This window comes from Macaca thibetana, chromosome 7 (assembly GCF_024542745.1).
Source record: "Macaca thibetana thibetana isolate TM-01 chromosome 7, ASM2454274v1, whole genome shotgun sequence".
NCBI classification, from domain to species: Eukaryota; Metazoa; Chordata; class Mammalia; order Primates; family Cercopithecidae; genus Macaca; species Macaca thibetana.
The window spans coordinates 31,114,152-31,128,031 of NC_065584.1; the positions used below are offsets into that span (position 1 = coordinate 31,114,152).

The following is a 13,880-nucleotide window of genomic DNA, read 5'->3' on the forward strand; positions in this document are numbered from 1 at the left end:
ATTTTTAGTAGAGATGGGTTTTCACCATATTGGCCAGAATTGGTCTTAAACTCTTGACCTCATGATCCACCCGCCTAGGCCTCCTAAAGTGCTGGGATTACAGATGTGAGCCACCGTGCTCAGCCTTGTTTGTTCTCTTTATGGAGATAGTCTCCGTGCCCAGAATAGTGTCTGGCACAGGGTAGATCCTCAGTAAATATTTGTTGAATGAATAAAAGAATGAATGAATGACTATTAGTTGAGTTTTTCCCCTTTCTTTGAGGCTTCACTTTTTTGCTAACAAAACAACAACAACAACAACAACAAAAAAGAGAGACTAGAGAATGAATGGAGATGGATATATGGATGAGGGTTAAGTCTTTGAAAATATGAGCTATTAGTTGGTCTGATCACAATTACATGTATAAATGGAAAAAGTAGCACAGAATATCCTAGTATACAGATAATCAAATCAAGATTTTCATTTTGACTGCATTACATGATATTATGGTTGAATTTTTTTTCCTAATTACTTTTTTCTTAAGAAAGCAGCATAAATACCAGCCACGTGTGCATTCTTTTAAGGTGAATTACCTAAAAAGAATCTATAAATTGAGTACTTTCATTCCCACAAGTACATAATGCATATCATGCATGAAGGTGTTGAATGCAAAGATAACCATGTGGTTCGTATCTTTCAAGAGCTTCAGGAGACTCACAAACCTCTCACTGAAAGTTGACCAGCCCCTGAGCTGTCCACGTATGTGGGTTCTGTGGGCATTATGGTTGGCTGTCTTCTAGACTTCTAGACTTCCAACCCACCCCTTTCCCACAGTATGGCAGCTAGGCCACTGAGTGGAACTAATTCTACCCCAAGCTGGTCATGGGGATTCATTTAGGGATAGACACAAAACCCAGTGGAGTTCAGAAAGGAGTTCAGACATTTTCCATTTTTGCAGAAAGAGATTTTCTCTCTCCCCCAGGGTGTGAAACAAAAAACTGGCAGCCTTCTTGCTACCAGGAAAGAGGCCAGCATAAGGATGAAACAAACACACAGAAGAACAGGGGGAATCAGAAAAGTTGAACCATAACTCTATTTACTTTGTGAACCTCTGGATCAAACCCTGCCTGATGCCTACCCCACCTCTGCACTCACATATAAATCCAGTAAGCTGGTATAAGCTAGAGTGTCTTTTACTTGCAACAAAAGGCATCTTGAAATGTCTTCTTTGATCTCTTTCAGGCCCTCCCCTCTGCTTCTCACTGGTCCTGTGTGTGTCCTGGAATAACACGTGGGCTGTGCTATCAGTGTTGTGTGTGTCACAGTTGCAATTCCAAATCCTAAGGCAATGAATTGGTTTTCATTTACATATATCTGATATCTCGTTTCTCTGGCATTAATGATTGCCTTGCCATTGATATTAAAAGCATAAAAGCAACAGGGAACTTCTCAGACCTGCAGCATACTTCTCCAGTTGCATTCCTGAGTTTGCTGATGAACATGCTTTTAAAATGACACCATGGGACTCCCCAGGGAACACTGCGGCTGGGTTGCCTCTTCCAACGGCCTCTCCTAGCCTCGGCCTGAGACCCGAAGGCAATGCTGTCCAGGGGACAGTCAGCCCAGAAAGACAATGTGTGAAGAAACTCAATAGTTCCTTTCCTTATTTATTAGATTCCAGATACATGGGACCAGGATGGAAGAGTCCTAGGGCATTTGATTTACATGGGGATCTCTGGGAGAACATATACAGAGGCCGAAAGACGTACAAGTAGGTGATGCTGCAATGGGGAACTGCCATTTTAAAAAATATATACATCTTAAGAAGCCATTCCAGCCATATTATCATTATTAGAAAATAAAACAATCTTTCCACATAGTGCTTTTCTTTGGTGCTGTTCCATGAGCATGGACTCTGGACCCTTCGGTCTTCTTGTCACAAGCTGGTCACCCTCCCCTGCCACTTCCATCTGCACAGAGGGAGGGCGGAGTCTATGGGGAAAGGGGGCCCCCGACACAGGTGGGTGCAGGTTCCAGCTCCTCTAAGGCTCTGCCATGGCCTCCCGACTCTGCTGGAGTCTTGAGAGTCTCTTACTTGGTTCTTAAAGTGTGGCCCGAGGAAGCTCCCTATATGCAAAGATTGGGTTTCACACATGATGAGTTCACAAAGTGACAAAGCCAGTCTGGAAACTTTAGAATGTATGAGGACAAGGGGACCAAACAAAACCCAGCCATACCACCTTCTCCATGGTTGGATTTTTATGTTTTATTTCTTGGTTCATTTCAAATGACCTGTATCATGAGAGTACAACTGAGACGGGCTGTTTCCTCTTTACAGATTTTCCAGAAATGGCAGGTTTGGGGTAAACTTGAGATCTGTTCCATTGGGGGAAGGGTCCCCTAAACTCTCCTCACTTCACCACCTTCCACTACGTCAGTCCTGTCCCCCGGAGAGGGTTCTCATCTGGCCAGGCTTCCAGGTAAGAAGTTGGCCCCTAAACTTCTTTTCTGAGCGTCCAATGGACCCTTTCAGTGCCAGGAACTTTCCCATTGGATGGAGTTCCATTGTTACTGACACGTTTCCTGTTGTGATCTGAGGTTTACGTATAAAAGCAGCTTCCACCTCATGGACACCAACAGGACTTCCGCCCCACTCTGCTAAAGGGGCTCTGAAGTGAGGCCGCTCGCAGCAACGCTAGGTCCAGTGAGGCAGTGTGCAGAACACCAACACGCTCCAAGCCAGATGTTACATGGTGAGCCAGAAATGCTTTCCCTAGAAAAGACGGACAGCAGATGCCAGCTGGGCATGATGCCCTGCCGCCTGGGTCCTCCAGCTTGAGCAGGAAGTGACAGAACAGGGTGCCACCTCGGCCCCGCTGCAAGGACACAGCACAGTGAGAGACTGAGGGACCCCCAAAGTGCACACCCCAAGGTCTCTACTGTGAAGGTTTCCCCGGAGCAGAACCTCGGGGCAGAGCCTCTAAACACTGTGCTAGACTTGGTTTGTAGCTGGTGTTCCTTGATGCTGGGAAGGGGCCTTTGCCCCAAATGTGTGCCTCCACCCAAATGAGGGAAGATGGGCTGCATGGAGGGCCAGGCATGCAGCATCCTGGGTAATGGCTCCAGTACCTACTCATCAAGTGACTCAGACCTGATTCCCCAAAGGCAAGCAGAGCCGTGGGGGACACACCACTGGTCTGGGAGGACTCTTGGAATCCTTAACATTTTCTGTGTGGGACACCATCAGAGAGCTGCTCTGCGGTTTGTGGATTTCAGCCATTCCTCCTGTCTGGGATGACCTCAGCACGTCCGAGCCCGGAAGCCCAGGCTGGGAGGTTCCTGGGGTAGAACCAGGGAGGCAGGACCAGGGCTTCTGTGGAAAAGCTGCAGAAAGGCACCTGGCCTCCTGGTGTCCTAGTGCCAGGTGAGATCTGCCTGCCTCTCTCGGTGAGGGGGGTGGACTAGAAGGGCATTGACTGGGGATCCCCGGGGGGTTGCTCTGATTCCTGCTTGTGAAGGCAGCTGATCCGGAAGGGGCATTTTCCATCATGGCTTGATACTCTTTCGTCCTTGGGAGATCCTCTAAGCTGCCCTTAGCCAACATGTGAGCACAAATGGGTGTTCAGGGCTGCCCCTTGAATGAGTGAAAACTTTCATGGCCGTCCACAGAAATACGGTGACCCACTGTCCCAATGTGCCTGGAGTGCAGGAGTTTCCTGGGACAAAGAAACATCCCAGGATGGTTGGTCACCCGGCACAGCCAGGGGGACTGCAGGCGTCCTGCCAGAGAGCTGGCGTGCTCACAGTGCCCAGGGGAGCTACACCAAACCTCTGGTGGTGCAAGGGTGGTGTGAGGGCACCCCTCCTGTGGCACTGGCACACCAGCCCTGCGGTATGATGCTGAGTGCAGGGAAGGGAAGCCAGGAAGGATGAGGCAGGCTACCCCGCTGAGCTTCCTCTCTTTAGGGCTCCCCTGCCTACTTACTCAGCTGCTGGGCCTTTCTGTGCTTGGTAAAGATGGGTCTGGGCCTCTGCCCATCCTGCCCTGATCCTCCCCTCCCCCCCCGCCGGAGTGCTCTCAGATGGAGCCAGGCTCCTGAGCTTCTCACAGGCTCACCTGGCCTGGACCTGCCCTTCAGGGAGAGGGGGAAGGCAGGAAGCAGGAGAGGGTTCTGGGGAGGATGATATGGTCCCCGCTTTTCTCTGTGCCAGCACGTTCCTGTCTACAGGCCCTGGAGTCACCGTGGCTGGCTGAACCCACTGGGTGAGTGAGCTCTGAGGTAGGGTCAGGAATTAGCATGGGACTCCCAGGGGAGGAGAAGAAGAGGAGGAGGACAGGTGGACACTGGCACGGTGGGTGACAGGCAGGGGGCTAGGCCCCGAGGGGTGGGGTGCCCAGGAAGCACGTGAGCTCTAGCTGCTGCTCTCCTGTGGGTCCGCCCTGGCTGAAAGCTGAGTGGGAACTGTGGAAGGTATGGGGCCTCTTGAGGGGCCCCAGAGAATCTCAGAGCAGGCAGGGCCTCTGGAAGAAAGATGCTGCTGTCCCTTGCACACCTGCCCTCTGCAGAAGGAAAACGTCCGGGTGGTACCCAGCCTGAGCACTGCCCACCCAGGCCGCGGAGCGAGGAGGAGGCAAGGGAGTTCGGAAATGCACACGCTGCCTCTTGGTGGCTCAGTGGAGGGGAGGGGGCACTTGCTCCAGTGGTCTCCACTCCCGAAGGGAGTCAGCCCTGGCCCAGGCCTCCGCACCGCCCATGGAGAAGGAAAGACACACCAAAGAAAAAGCCAGTTACAGATGAGCCCCGCACCCCTGCCCCCCAATCCCCGTCCCCCGCCCCACTGCACCCGAGAATCTGCACACAGCCAGGAGGTGAGAAACCCCTGCCTCTGGGACAGCTCAGAGCCATGATACAGGGGTTGAAGGTGGAGGCTGGTGGCTGTGGAGGTCTCCACCTCGGTCTGTCCGTTTGTCCGTCTGTAGGTGGGTATTGGTCCGTGTGCAGGGCCATCAGACCTTGGCCTCCAGCATCTCCAGGAAGAGTTTGTGCATGGGCACTTTGCCCTGCAGTTTGACGCTATAGAAGTGCTGCACGGCCTTGGCGGCCGTCTGCCGCAGCAGGGGCAGTGTCAGCAGCAGCTTGCCCGTCCTCCGGGGCTCCTCGTGGCGCTGGCTCAGCTCGTAGTCCTGCAGCGCCTCGTGCAGCAGGTCCTGCAGCTTCTGGACGGCCTCCAGATCCTCGATGTACATGGAATCTGCAGGCACAAGGACGAGCATTAGCAGGCTTGGCCGGGGAGTGCTGCCTGGCATGGGTGTCATCTCGGGGTCCAGGTGGCAGCATGGAGGCAGGCAGGGGTATCTTCAGAACCCTCACTTCACAGAGAGCCAATCTGAGGCTCAGAGAGGTTAACTGCCAGTCGGAGGTCACAGAAGCTAATGACAGAGCTGGGGCTCAAACCCAGGGAGAGACTGGCATCTACAGAGGACATTTCTCAAGAGGTCACCAGGGGGTGGCAGCAGAGACACTGGAGCCAGACTGTTGAAATCCTGTGTACCTTACTTGCAGGCTGTGTGACTTTAGGCAAGTTATTAACCTCTCTGTGCCTCATTTTCCTCACTTGTAAAATGGGATAATAGCCATGCCTACCTCAAGGGCTTAAAGGAGTTAAACAGGTCAAGGGTTTATAACAGAACTTGTCACAAGTCAGTGCCCTGGTAGCAGTATCACCCTTACCACCGCCCCTAGCCCCATCACGGCTAACACCATGACAACCACTGCCGCTGCCGCTGCCAGGCACCAGCTCCCTAAGTCTTCAGTGCAATCGCTAACCTGACAAAATTCTGTCTATAGGACACAGAATACAGGCACAGATATAGGGGCTGAGCTCCGTGTCAGGGTGCCCCGTGGTGGCAGCATGGGGCATGGTGATGGAGGGAGCTGTTGGGAGTTCTCTAAAATCTTGGGAAAGGTTTTGAACTTAGGCCATGACCTAGGGGTTCAAACAAAATTTACCTATATCCCAGCATAGCAGGGAGGCACCTGCTGATGGCCACGTGACAGCTGGGTCTGAGCCGGCTGAAAAACACGGGAGTGAGGACTCAGGGTTGCGGTGAGGGTGACTGAAGCAGCACATTACCCAGAGCTTGGTTAGCACCTAATCAGTGTCAGGTAGTGTTATTCCTGTGGGGACTCAGGCTGGGGTGAGTGTCCTTGCAGAGCTGGGTCTTCACTGGCCCCACATCCAAGCCTCCTCCACATTTTTCTGCTCCCTGCTACCAAGGCAGTAAGCACTCCTTCGTCATCAGGTGGGAGACGAAGCAAGGCCCCATTCCTACACTCTCGGCCACTTACAGAGTGGGTACCTAACATGGCTGGGCCCTGCCATCTGGGCTCCTGTCTCTTGCCAGCTCCCTCTCCCCACCCTCTCCATCCTCCCCCCACTCTCCCCAAGGAGGCCAAAATTGGCAGCTGCCTTCGACCAAAAATGAAATAAAATAACATTGCAAGATTAATTTCTTTGCAATCCATCAGCAGGTCTGTATTGATAGCATTGATAAACTGTTAATTACAAAATCAATGGCTATGAATTTTTCCTGCTGTCAGGGAGCTTTGGGGATGGCTGGGATGTGGGGTAAACGGCAGCCAGCAGGCTCCAAGGGGGCCGTGGTGTGGGGTCACAGTCTGCCTCTGATGTGCTTGGGCACTTCTGCCCAGCGTCAGCCCCCTGAGCTACTGGACCCACACCTGAATCATCCCGTGCACTCAGCCTCAGCAGTGGCACCCATGGTGGCCCTGGCGGCTGCTGCTAGGACACCTCAATTGTCTCCTGGCACCCATCCCTTCTCCAGCCAACACATTTTCTCTATTGTGCCTGGGTGATCTTTCTCCGTCAAGGCTGGGGAGGGTCACTTCGGTACAATGCTTCCTGTCTCTCTGTACTGACCCCATCACAATCCAATCCCTTCACAGCCCTTGAGCTTCTGGTCTGAGCCCAGCCTGCTTTTCTAGTCTCTCCCCCAAACTGGCCTGTTCTTTCCCCATTTCCCGCCTGGAGCCAATGGCCCCACTACAGAAGTTTACCCTCCCTCTTCCCATCCTACCGAATCATCTCTTGCTTTAAGACCCCACTCAGCGTCTGCCTCCCCAGCTGAAAACAATTTACTCTTTCCTCCTTGAGCCCTTTTCATGATCCTCTCTTATGCCAGGAATCACTGGCTCTTTCTGCCACATCCGAGTTCATGTCTTATCTCCCTTGGAAGCAGGGGCTACCTCCAACTGGCTCCTCTTCCCCAGGCCACTCACTATGCCCCGCAGAGCCCAACAGAAACACAGTGAGCTAGGAGGGATCTGTGCCAAGCACGGTGCCCACGGCCTTATGTGCGTCACTGCACGTTCTTCACAATGAGCTGCTGTTCTCCCCATTTCACAGATGAGGAAACTGAGGCTTTCAAAGGTCAGGTTGCCAGACACTCAGCCAGCAGGTGGCAGAGGCAGCACTTGAACCCAGGTCTCACTGACTCTGAAGTACACGCTTTAAACCCAGCCTGCTCAAAGTGTGGTACACAGACTGGCTCCTGCCTGCCCTCTGGATGTTACTGGTCTGTGATAAGAAACTGAGAGTAAGCATTTAGAAACTTTACAGCACTTTGGAAGGATGATTTATATTTATGTCTGTTATATGTAAAAATGTAAAAATTTGACTCATGTTTTGTACATCTGGTTTTTAATTTCATTTTTCTAATAATTTATTTCTGTTGTACTTTACAAAATGATCTATCCATAATGGATTGAACATTTTGAAACACCTAAGAATGGGTCCTTCATCACAGGTACTTTGGCAAGCACTCCTTTAAATCATTACTTTATTTTATTTATTTATTTGTTTCTGAGAAAGGGTCTCACTCTGTCGCCTAGGCGGGAAAACCATTACTTAAAAAAAAAAAAACACTAGCCAGCCTGCTTTCTGAGTATCTGCTTGGTAGCCACAGGGCCTCATGCTCAATCCCTCCGTGCTGGGAAGGAAGCATTCCCGTCATCAAGGCCTGCGGCTCTCTGGAATAAGCAATGTCTGTCGACTCTTGGGGGTCAGCCAAGGCCCTGAACATCACAGACTCCTCCTCCACCTCCAGCTTCTCATCCTGTGCACCAGCTGCAGGATGGCTCTCTACGTGTCACTGGGGCAAGAAGTCCGGAGACCTGAAACCTCATACCATATGACAAAGTGCACTCAGGCAAAGTCTGATGCCAACAGAAGCTCCTGATGGACTCATATCGACAAACCACCACAGGTCCTCAGGTGGGGGTGTGTGTGTATGTGTGTATACACATGTATGTGGGTGCATATGTGGGTACGTGCATGCACATATGTGTGTTCACATGTGTGTGTACGTGTGGGTGTCTAGGCATGTGCATGTGTTTGTATGTATACATGTGCATATGTGTATGTGTGCAGGTCCATGTGAGATCAACAGAAGAGCAGCTGAAAGCTGGTGTGGTGTGGTCCAGTACTGAGGACCAAGTAAGAGTGGAGGAGACACCACCTCTTTATTTGCCTCTCCCAACACAGCCAAGATTGAGCTCTGTGTCTGGTGTAAGTAAGGAGAGCCCAGAATAGAGGACTTGAGCTCTAAAGCCTGGCCAGCCTTCCTATACCTGGCTTCATGCACCTTGCTTCCTCTGCTTTAACTGCTTTTGCTCCTCCTCCACCCGTTGGAACCCCCAAGCCCTCAGCAATGCCTGGTTCAAATGCTCCCCTCTGTGTAGGTGAAGCACAGGACCGTGATGCTATTCTGTATGATACGTCATTGTAGAAACATGTTATTATGCATTTGTCAAAACCTATAGAACAATACAACACAGTCGGCTGGGTGCAGTGACTCATGCCTGTAATCCCAGCACTTTGGGAGGCTGAGGCAGATGGATCACCTGAGGTCGGGAGTTTGAGACCAGCCTGACCAACATGGAGAAACCCCGTCTCTACTAAAAATATAAAAATCAGCCATGCATGGTGGCACGTGCTACTCGGGAGGCTGAGGCAGGAGAATGGTTTGAACTCAGGAGACAGAGGTTGCGGTGAGCCGAGAACACACCATTGCACTCCGGCCAGGGCAACAAAAGCGAAACTCCATCTTAAAGAAAAAAAAAAGAACAATACAACACAAAGAGTGAACCCTGATGGAAATTATGGGCTTTACTTAATAATATGTCAATATTGGGTGACTATTTGTAACACATTACTGCATTAATGCAAGATATTAATAATTGAGGAAACTACTGGGGAAGGAGGACTTGGATGGAGTGGGTGTCTGGAACTTTATGTACTATCTGCTCAATTATTCTGCAAATTGGCCGGGTGTGGTGGCTTACGTCTGTAGTCCCAGCACTTTGGGAGGCCAAGGCAGGTGGATCACCTAAGGTTAGGAGTTTGAGATAAATCTGGCCAACATGATGAAACTGTGTCTCTCCTAAAATTACAAAAATTAGCCAGGTGTGGTGGCAGGTTCCTGTAATCCCAGCTACTCAGGAGGCTGGGGCAGGAGAATCGCTTGAACCCAGGAGGCAGAGGTTGCAGTGGGCGGAGATTGCACCACTGCACTCCAACCTGGGCAACAAGAGCAAGATTGTCTTAAAAAAAAAAAAAAAAAAAAAAGTTATTCTGTAAATCTAAAACTATACTTTAAGAAAACAGCATTAGGATTCTCTAACAAAGAATGCACTACAATTTTGGAATTCAATGTGTAAATATTCTCTGTGGACGTATGTAAAATTTTTATTATTATTTTGCACTCATTTATTATTAATAAAAGATTTGAACTAAAAAAGTGACATCCTTTTCTGTATTAGATCAGGTTCCCTGGGAGCAGAGCCTGAGGCAGGGGTTTAGATAGAGACATTTTGGAGGGCATGTGTTCAGGAGAAAGGAAGTGGAGAGGCAGGAAGCACAGAGAAGGAGAAAGCAAGGCAAAGATGGGACCTTGGCTTAGCCTGAGCCCATGCAGGGCTCTGATCTGGACTTTTGTCCCCATGTGGGTCCACCACTGCCTGGTGGTGCCAAGGAAAGGGCCACATAACCCTCTGGGCAAGGCAGAGGAGGGCAGGCCCTGCAAAGGGGTACCTATGAGCTGTTAGCAGCTGGGGGATGGATGCACTAACCCAGTAAAAGGGATCCAAGTGGGTCATCAACAGCACCCCCTGCATGCGCCACGAAGCCATGTGCTAGGGCAACCAACTGTCCCATTTTGCCAGGGACTGACAAGTTTCCTGGGATATGGGACTTTCAGTTAAAGCAGGACAGTATTGAGCAAACCAGTTGGTTACCCTGTGTGTACTGTCTACATCTGGGAGCCAGTTCTCCCTCTTCCATATGCTAATAACACTTTGGGTCCTCTGTCATTAATAATAATGATAATATTTAATATTTATTGAACATTTCCTCTAGGCCAGGCACCGGGCTGAGTGCTTTATTGTCAGTCGATCTTTAATACTCACAAAAGCACTTGGGGATGGGCGTGGTGGCTCACATCTGCCAAGGCGGGTGGATCGTTTGAGGCCAGGAGTTTAAGACCACCTGGGCAATATAGTGAAACCCTGTCTCTACTAAAAATACAAAAATTAGCTGGATGTGGTGGTGCCTGCATGTAGTTCCAGCTACTCAGAAGGCTGAGGCACGAGAATCGCTTGAACCCGGGAGGCAGAGGTTGCAGTGAGCCGAGATTGTATCGCTGCACTCCAGCCTGGGTGACAGAGCGAGACTCTCTCAAAAAAAAAAAAAAAAAAAAAAAAAAAAAAAAGTACTTGGAAGAGGTGCTCAGAATATCCCCACTGAACACACAAGAACACCGAGTTGCCCAAGGTCATACTGCTAGGAAGTGTCAGAGACAGAATTTGAATTTGGGTCTATCTGACCCAGACCTGGACAGTTAACTCAGCCACACACTGCTCTGCAGCAGAATCATGTGTGTGATTCCTGACATGTGCTCTCTTTAGGGAGGATACCCTGTATTTATCCTTCTCCTGCAGCCCCTGGCACCCAGCACCATTCCCTGAATAGTGTGGAAGCTCTCTCAGTGCAGATAATGGTTCCATTCAAGTTCATTCACTGGCATTCCCCAGTGCCTGCCTTTCTCCTCAGATAATCTAGCCAGAAGCTGGTGGATGCTAATGAAATGGAGTGAGTCCTCCTCTGTAACTCCAGCTTAAACCACTCAGTTGGGAAGGTTTTATCCTCCTGTGTTCAAGCAATTTGACTGAAAGATTCAAGGAATGGGGTATAGGTTCAGGTTGATTTTGGAATCAGAGGATCTTGGTTTGACTCTTAACTCTGACACTTTTTAACTGTGTGACCCTGGGTGGTTTTCTTTACTTTTCCAGGTCTCGGTTTCCACATCTGTAAAATGGGGTTGCAACAATAAGAATTTTACTCTCAGATTGTTTGTAAGAATTCAATAAACTCCTAGCTAATTTAATAAGTTGACACTGAGCGTGGTGGCTCATACCTGTAGTGCCAACACTTTGGGAGGCTGAGGTGAGAGGATTGCTTGAGTCCAGGAGTTTGGGACCAGCCTGGGCAACATAGTGAGACCCCATCTCAATAAAAAATAGAAATAAGAATTAGCTGGAGTAATGGCACATGCCTGTAGTCCCAGCTACTCAGGAGGCTGAGGTGGGAGGATGACTTGAGCCAAAAGTTTGAGACTGCAGTGAACTAGGATCAAGCCACAGCACTCCTACCTGGGCAACAGAACAAGACCTTGTCTATAATAAACAAATAAATAATTGAGTGCTTTTTATGTGCCAAGCATGTTGCAAGCAATATAATTATGTATAAAGAAATCCTGTCAATAGCCTTGTAGAGTAGGGACTGTTTGCTGCCTTCCTTTTACTGATGAAGAAACTGAGGCACAGAGTGAAGCAACCTGCCCAAATGGTAGACATGGGATTTGCTCCTTAGCAATGTGGCCTCAGAACCCATGTCCTTAGCCAGTGTGCCAGTCTGGATGTCTGAGGCTTAGGAAATGCTCAGCCAGTGCCAGCCTTCATCACCAACTTTTTATCTGCAAGCCACCTCTCGGACAATCTTCGGTGATAAAAATTTCAGTGTTTTCTTTTCATCTCTGTCCAAGGCAGCCAGTCCTGCCCACAGGCCCCAGAGATGGGCTCACTAGGCCCATGCAGACCCCTATAATCTCCCCCTCCAGGCCCCGCTGCCGCCCTTACCGGAGTTGGCGAGGGCCAGGGCCTTGAGTGTCACAAACTCCTCCTTTTCCACCTTGAGCTTCTTGTACCTGCGCACCAGCTGCAGGATGGCCCGGTAGAGCTCCAGCAGCCCCGCGAGGCGGGAGTGCTCCTCATCCATGATGTAGTCCTCAGCATACACCAGCTTGTCGTCATAGGGCAGCGAGCGGTACACGATGCCCAGGATGAGGATCTCCATCCAGGCACTCTGCAGCAGGCTCATCTGGTCCCCCAGGGAGAGGTTCGAGAAGCCTGCGGGAAGAGGGGACACAGAGGGCAGTGGCAGGTCAGAAGGGCGGACCAGGAGCCTCCCTGGGGCTTGCTAGGGGGCAGAGGTTGTAGGGTGTGGCTGTGTCTCTGGCATCCTTGGTTCCTGTCCCCGGGCCTTCCTTGTGTGGTGTAAGACTCACTGTCCTCCCCTTGGGGAATGTGTCAGACTTGGAATTCACGGAAAAGACTGAAATAAGAACTCAGTCAATGTTGACAGTTGTTGCTATCATTATTATTGTTAGTTCTATGGTATTTTCCAAATGTCTGTAGAGGCTTTTTGATTCATTCAATGCATTTGTAGTTAGAGGAGTGACTGAGTACATACGAGAGCAGCATTACGAGCTCTCGGCCACTCTGGGGAGTTTCCAGGGCCCACTCTCTGCTCAAACCAGACGAGGCTTTCGTGTTTGAAAATGACACCTGATCCTTGATGCAGCCTCAGCTGTGCAGAAACCCACAGGCCTTACCAAGAATGAGGACACAGCTGTTCAAAGCCACAGGGGAAGGCCCCAGCGACCACAGCCTGGGGCTGCTAAGAGATCAAGAGTCCCCGGGGTCAGGGGCACTTTCTCACAGGACAGCCTGTCCTCCCAGAGTCAGAGCACCCCTTCCTGGGCCATCATTCTCTGCTTCACGATGACCCAGCAGTCCTGTTCTGGGAGCTTGGAATCATGGGAGTTCCCCGCTTCCTGCTACTGAGGAGGCTGATTACACAGTGAAAATGAAGCTGGGCACGGAGAAGGCTCCAGAATTGCGACACTGTCTTGTCCAGTGAGCTCTGGGTATTGCCTGGGTTGAACGCTGACTCCCATTTACTAGCTGTAGGCTGACCTTGTGAAAACCATGCAACTTCTCCAAACCTTACTTTCCTCATTTAGGAAATGGTTTTTTAGTAGGGTCTACTTCACAGAGTTGCTGTGAGGTCTAATTGAGACGATGATTCCAGAACAAACTAAGTATTTACCGAGCTATTATTACTAATGATGAGATGAGAGTCCTCATCTGCAAAACAATGATAATATACTGGAATTGCATTATACACGCACTTAAATTAGGCAAAGTCAATTAACATCTTGATTTATAGGAGAGTAAGACAGAGTAAGTAAATAAATAAGTCAGCTGATTTTCAAACATCTTAACCACCAAACACAAGGCAGTAACTTCACTGGAGATTCAAACAGAAACTCAGTGATTGGTTCTAACATGGACATGCTGGATTTATTCAAAGAATTGTTGCACCATGCACTATGGGTAACGGACATGAAGGGATTTTTTTCAGGGTTAGTTTTGCCTAGGAAGGACTTTCTACTTCATTTGCTGACTTAGACCCCATCCCTGGCTGGAAGCCACTTTCTGATGTGGGGTGCTGTGGGGGTGAAGAGAGGAGATGCATGTAA

At 49.9% G+C, this 13,880-nt stretch overlaps 1 protein-coding gene across 2 annotated transcripts in view; it reads right to left on the reverse strand.

Moving 5' to 3' along the window:
- Window positions 1-1,632: 1,632 nt before the first annotated feature.
- ESRRB (estrogen related receptor beta) overlaps window positions 1,633-13,880 on the reverse strand; it is a 191,386-nt gene continuing 179,138 nt past the window's right edge. For both annotated transcript variants that reach the window (XM_050798838.1, XM_050798837.1), the window contains exons 6-7: window positions 12,196-12,465; window positions 1,633-5,233 (exon numbers count right to left, since the gene is read on the reverse strand). In XM_050798838.1, coding sequence (XP_050654795.1) covers window positions 4,989-5,233; window positions 12,196-12,465 — 515 coding nt within the window. In that variant the 3' untranslated portion in view covers window positions 1,633-4,988. The remainder of the gene's footprint in view (window positions 5,234-12,195; window positions 12,466-13,880) is intronic.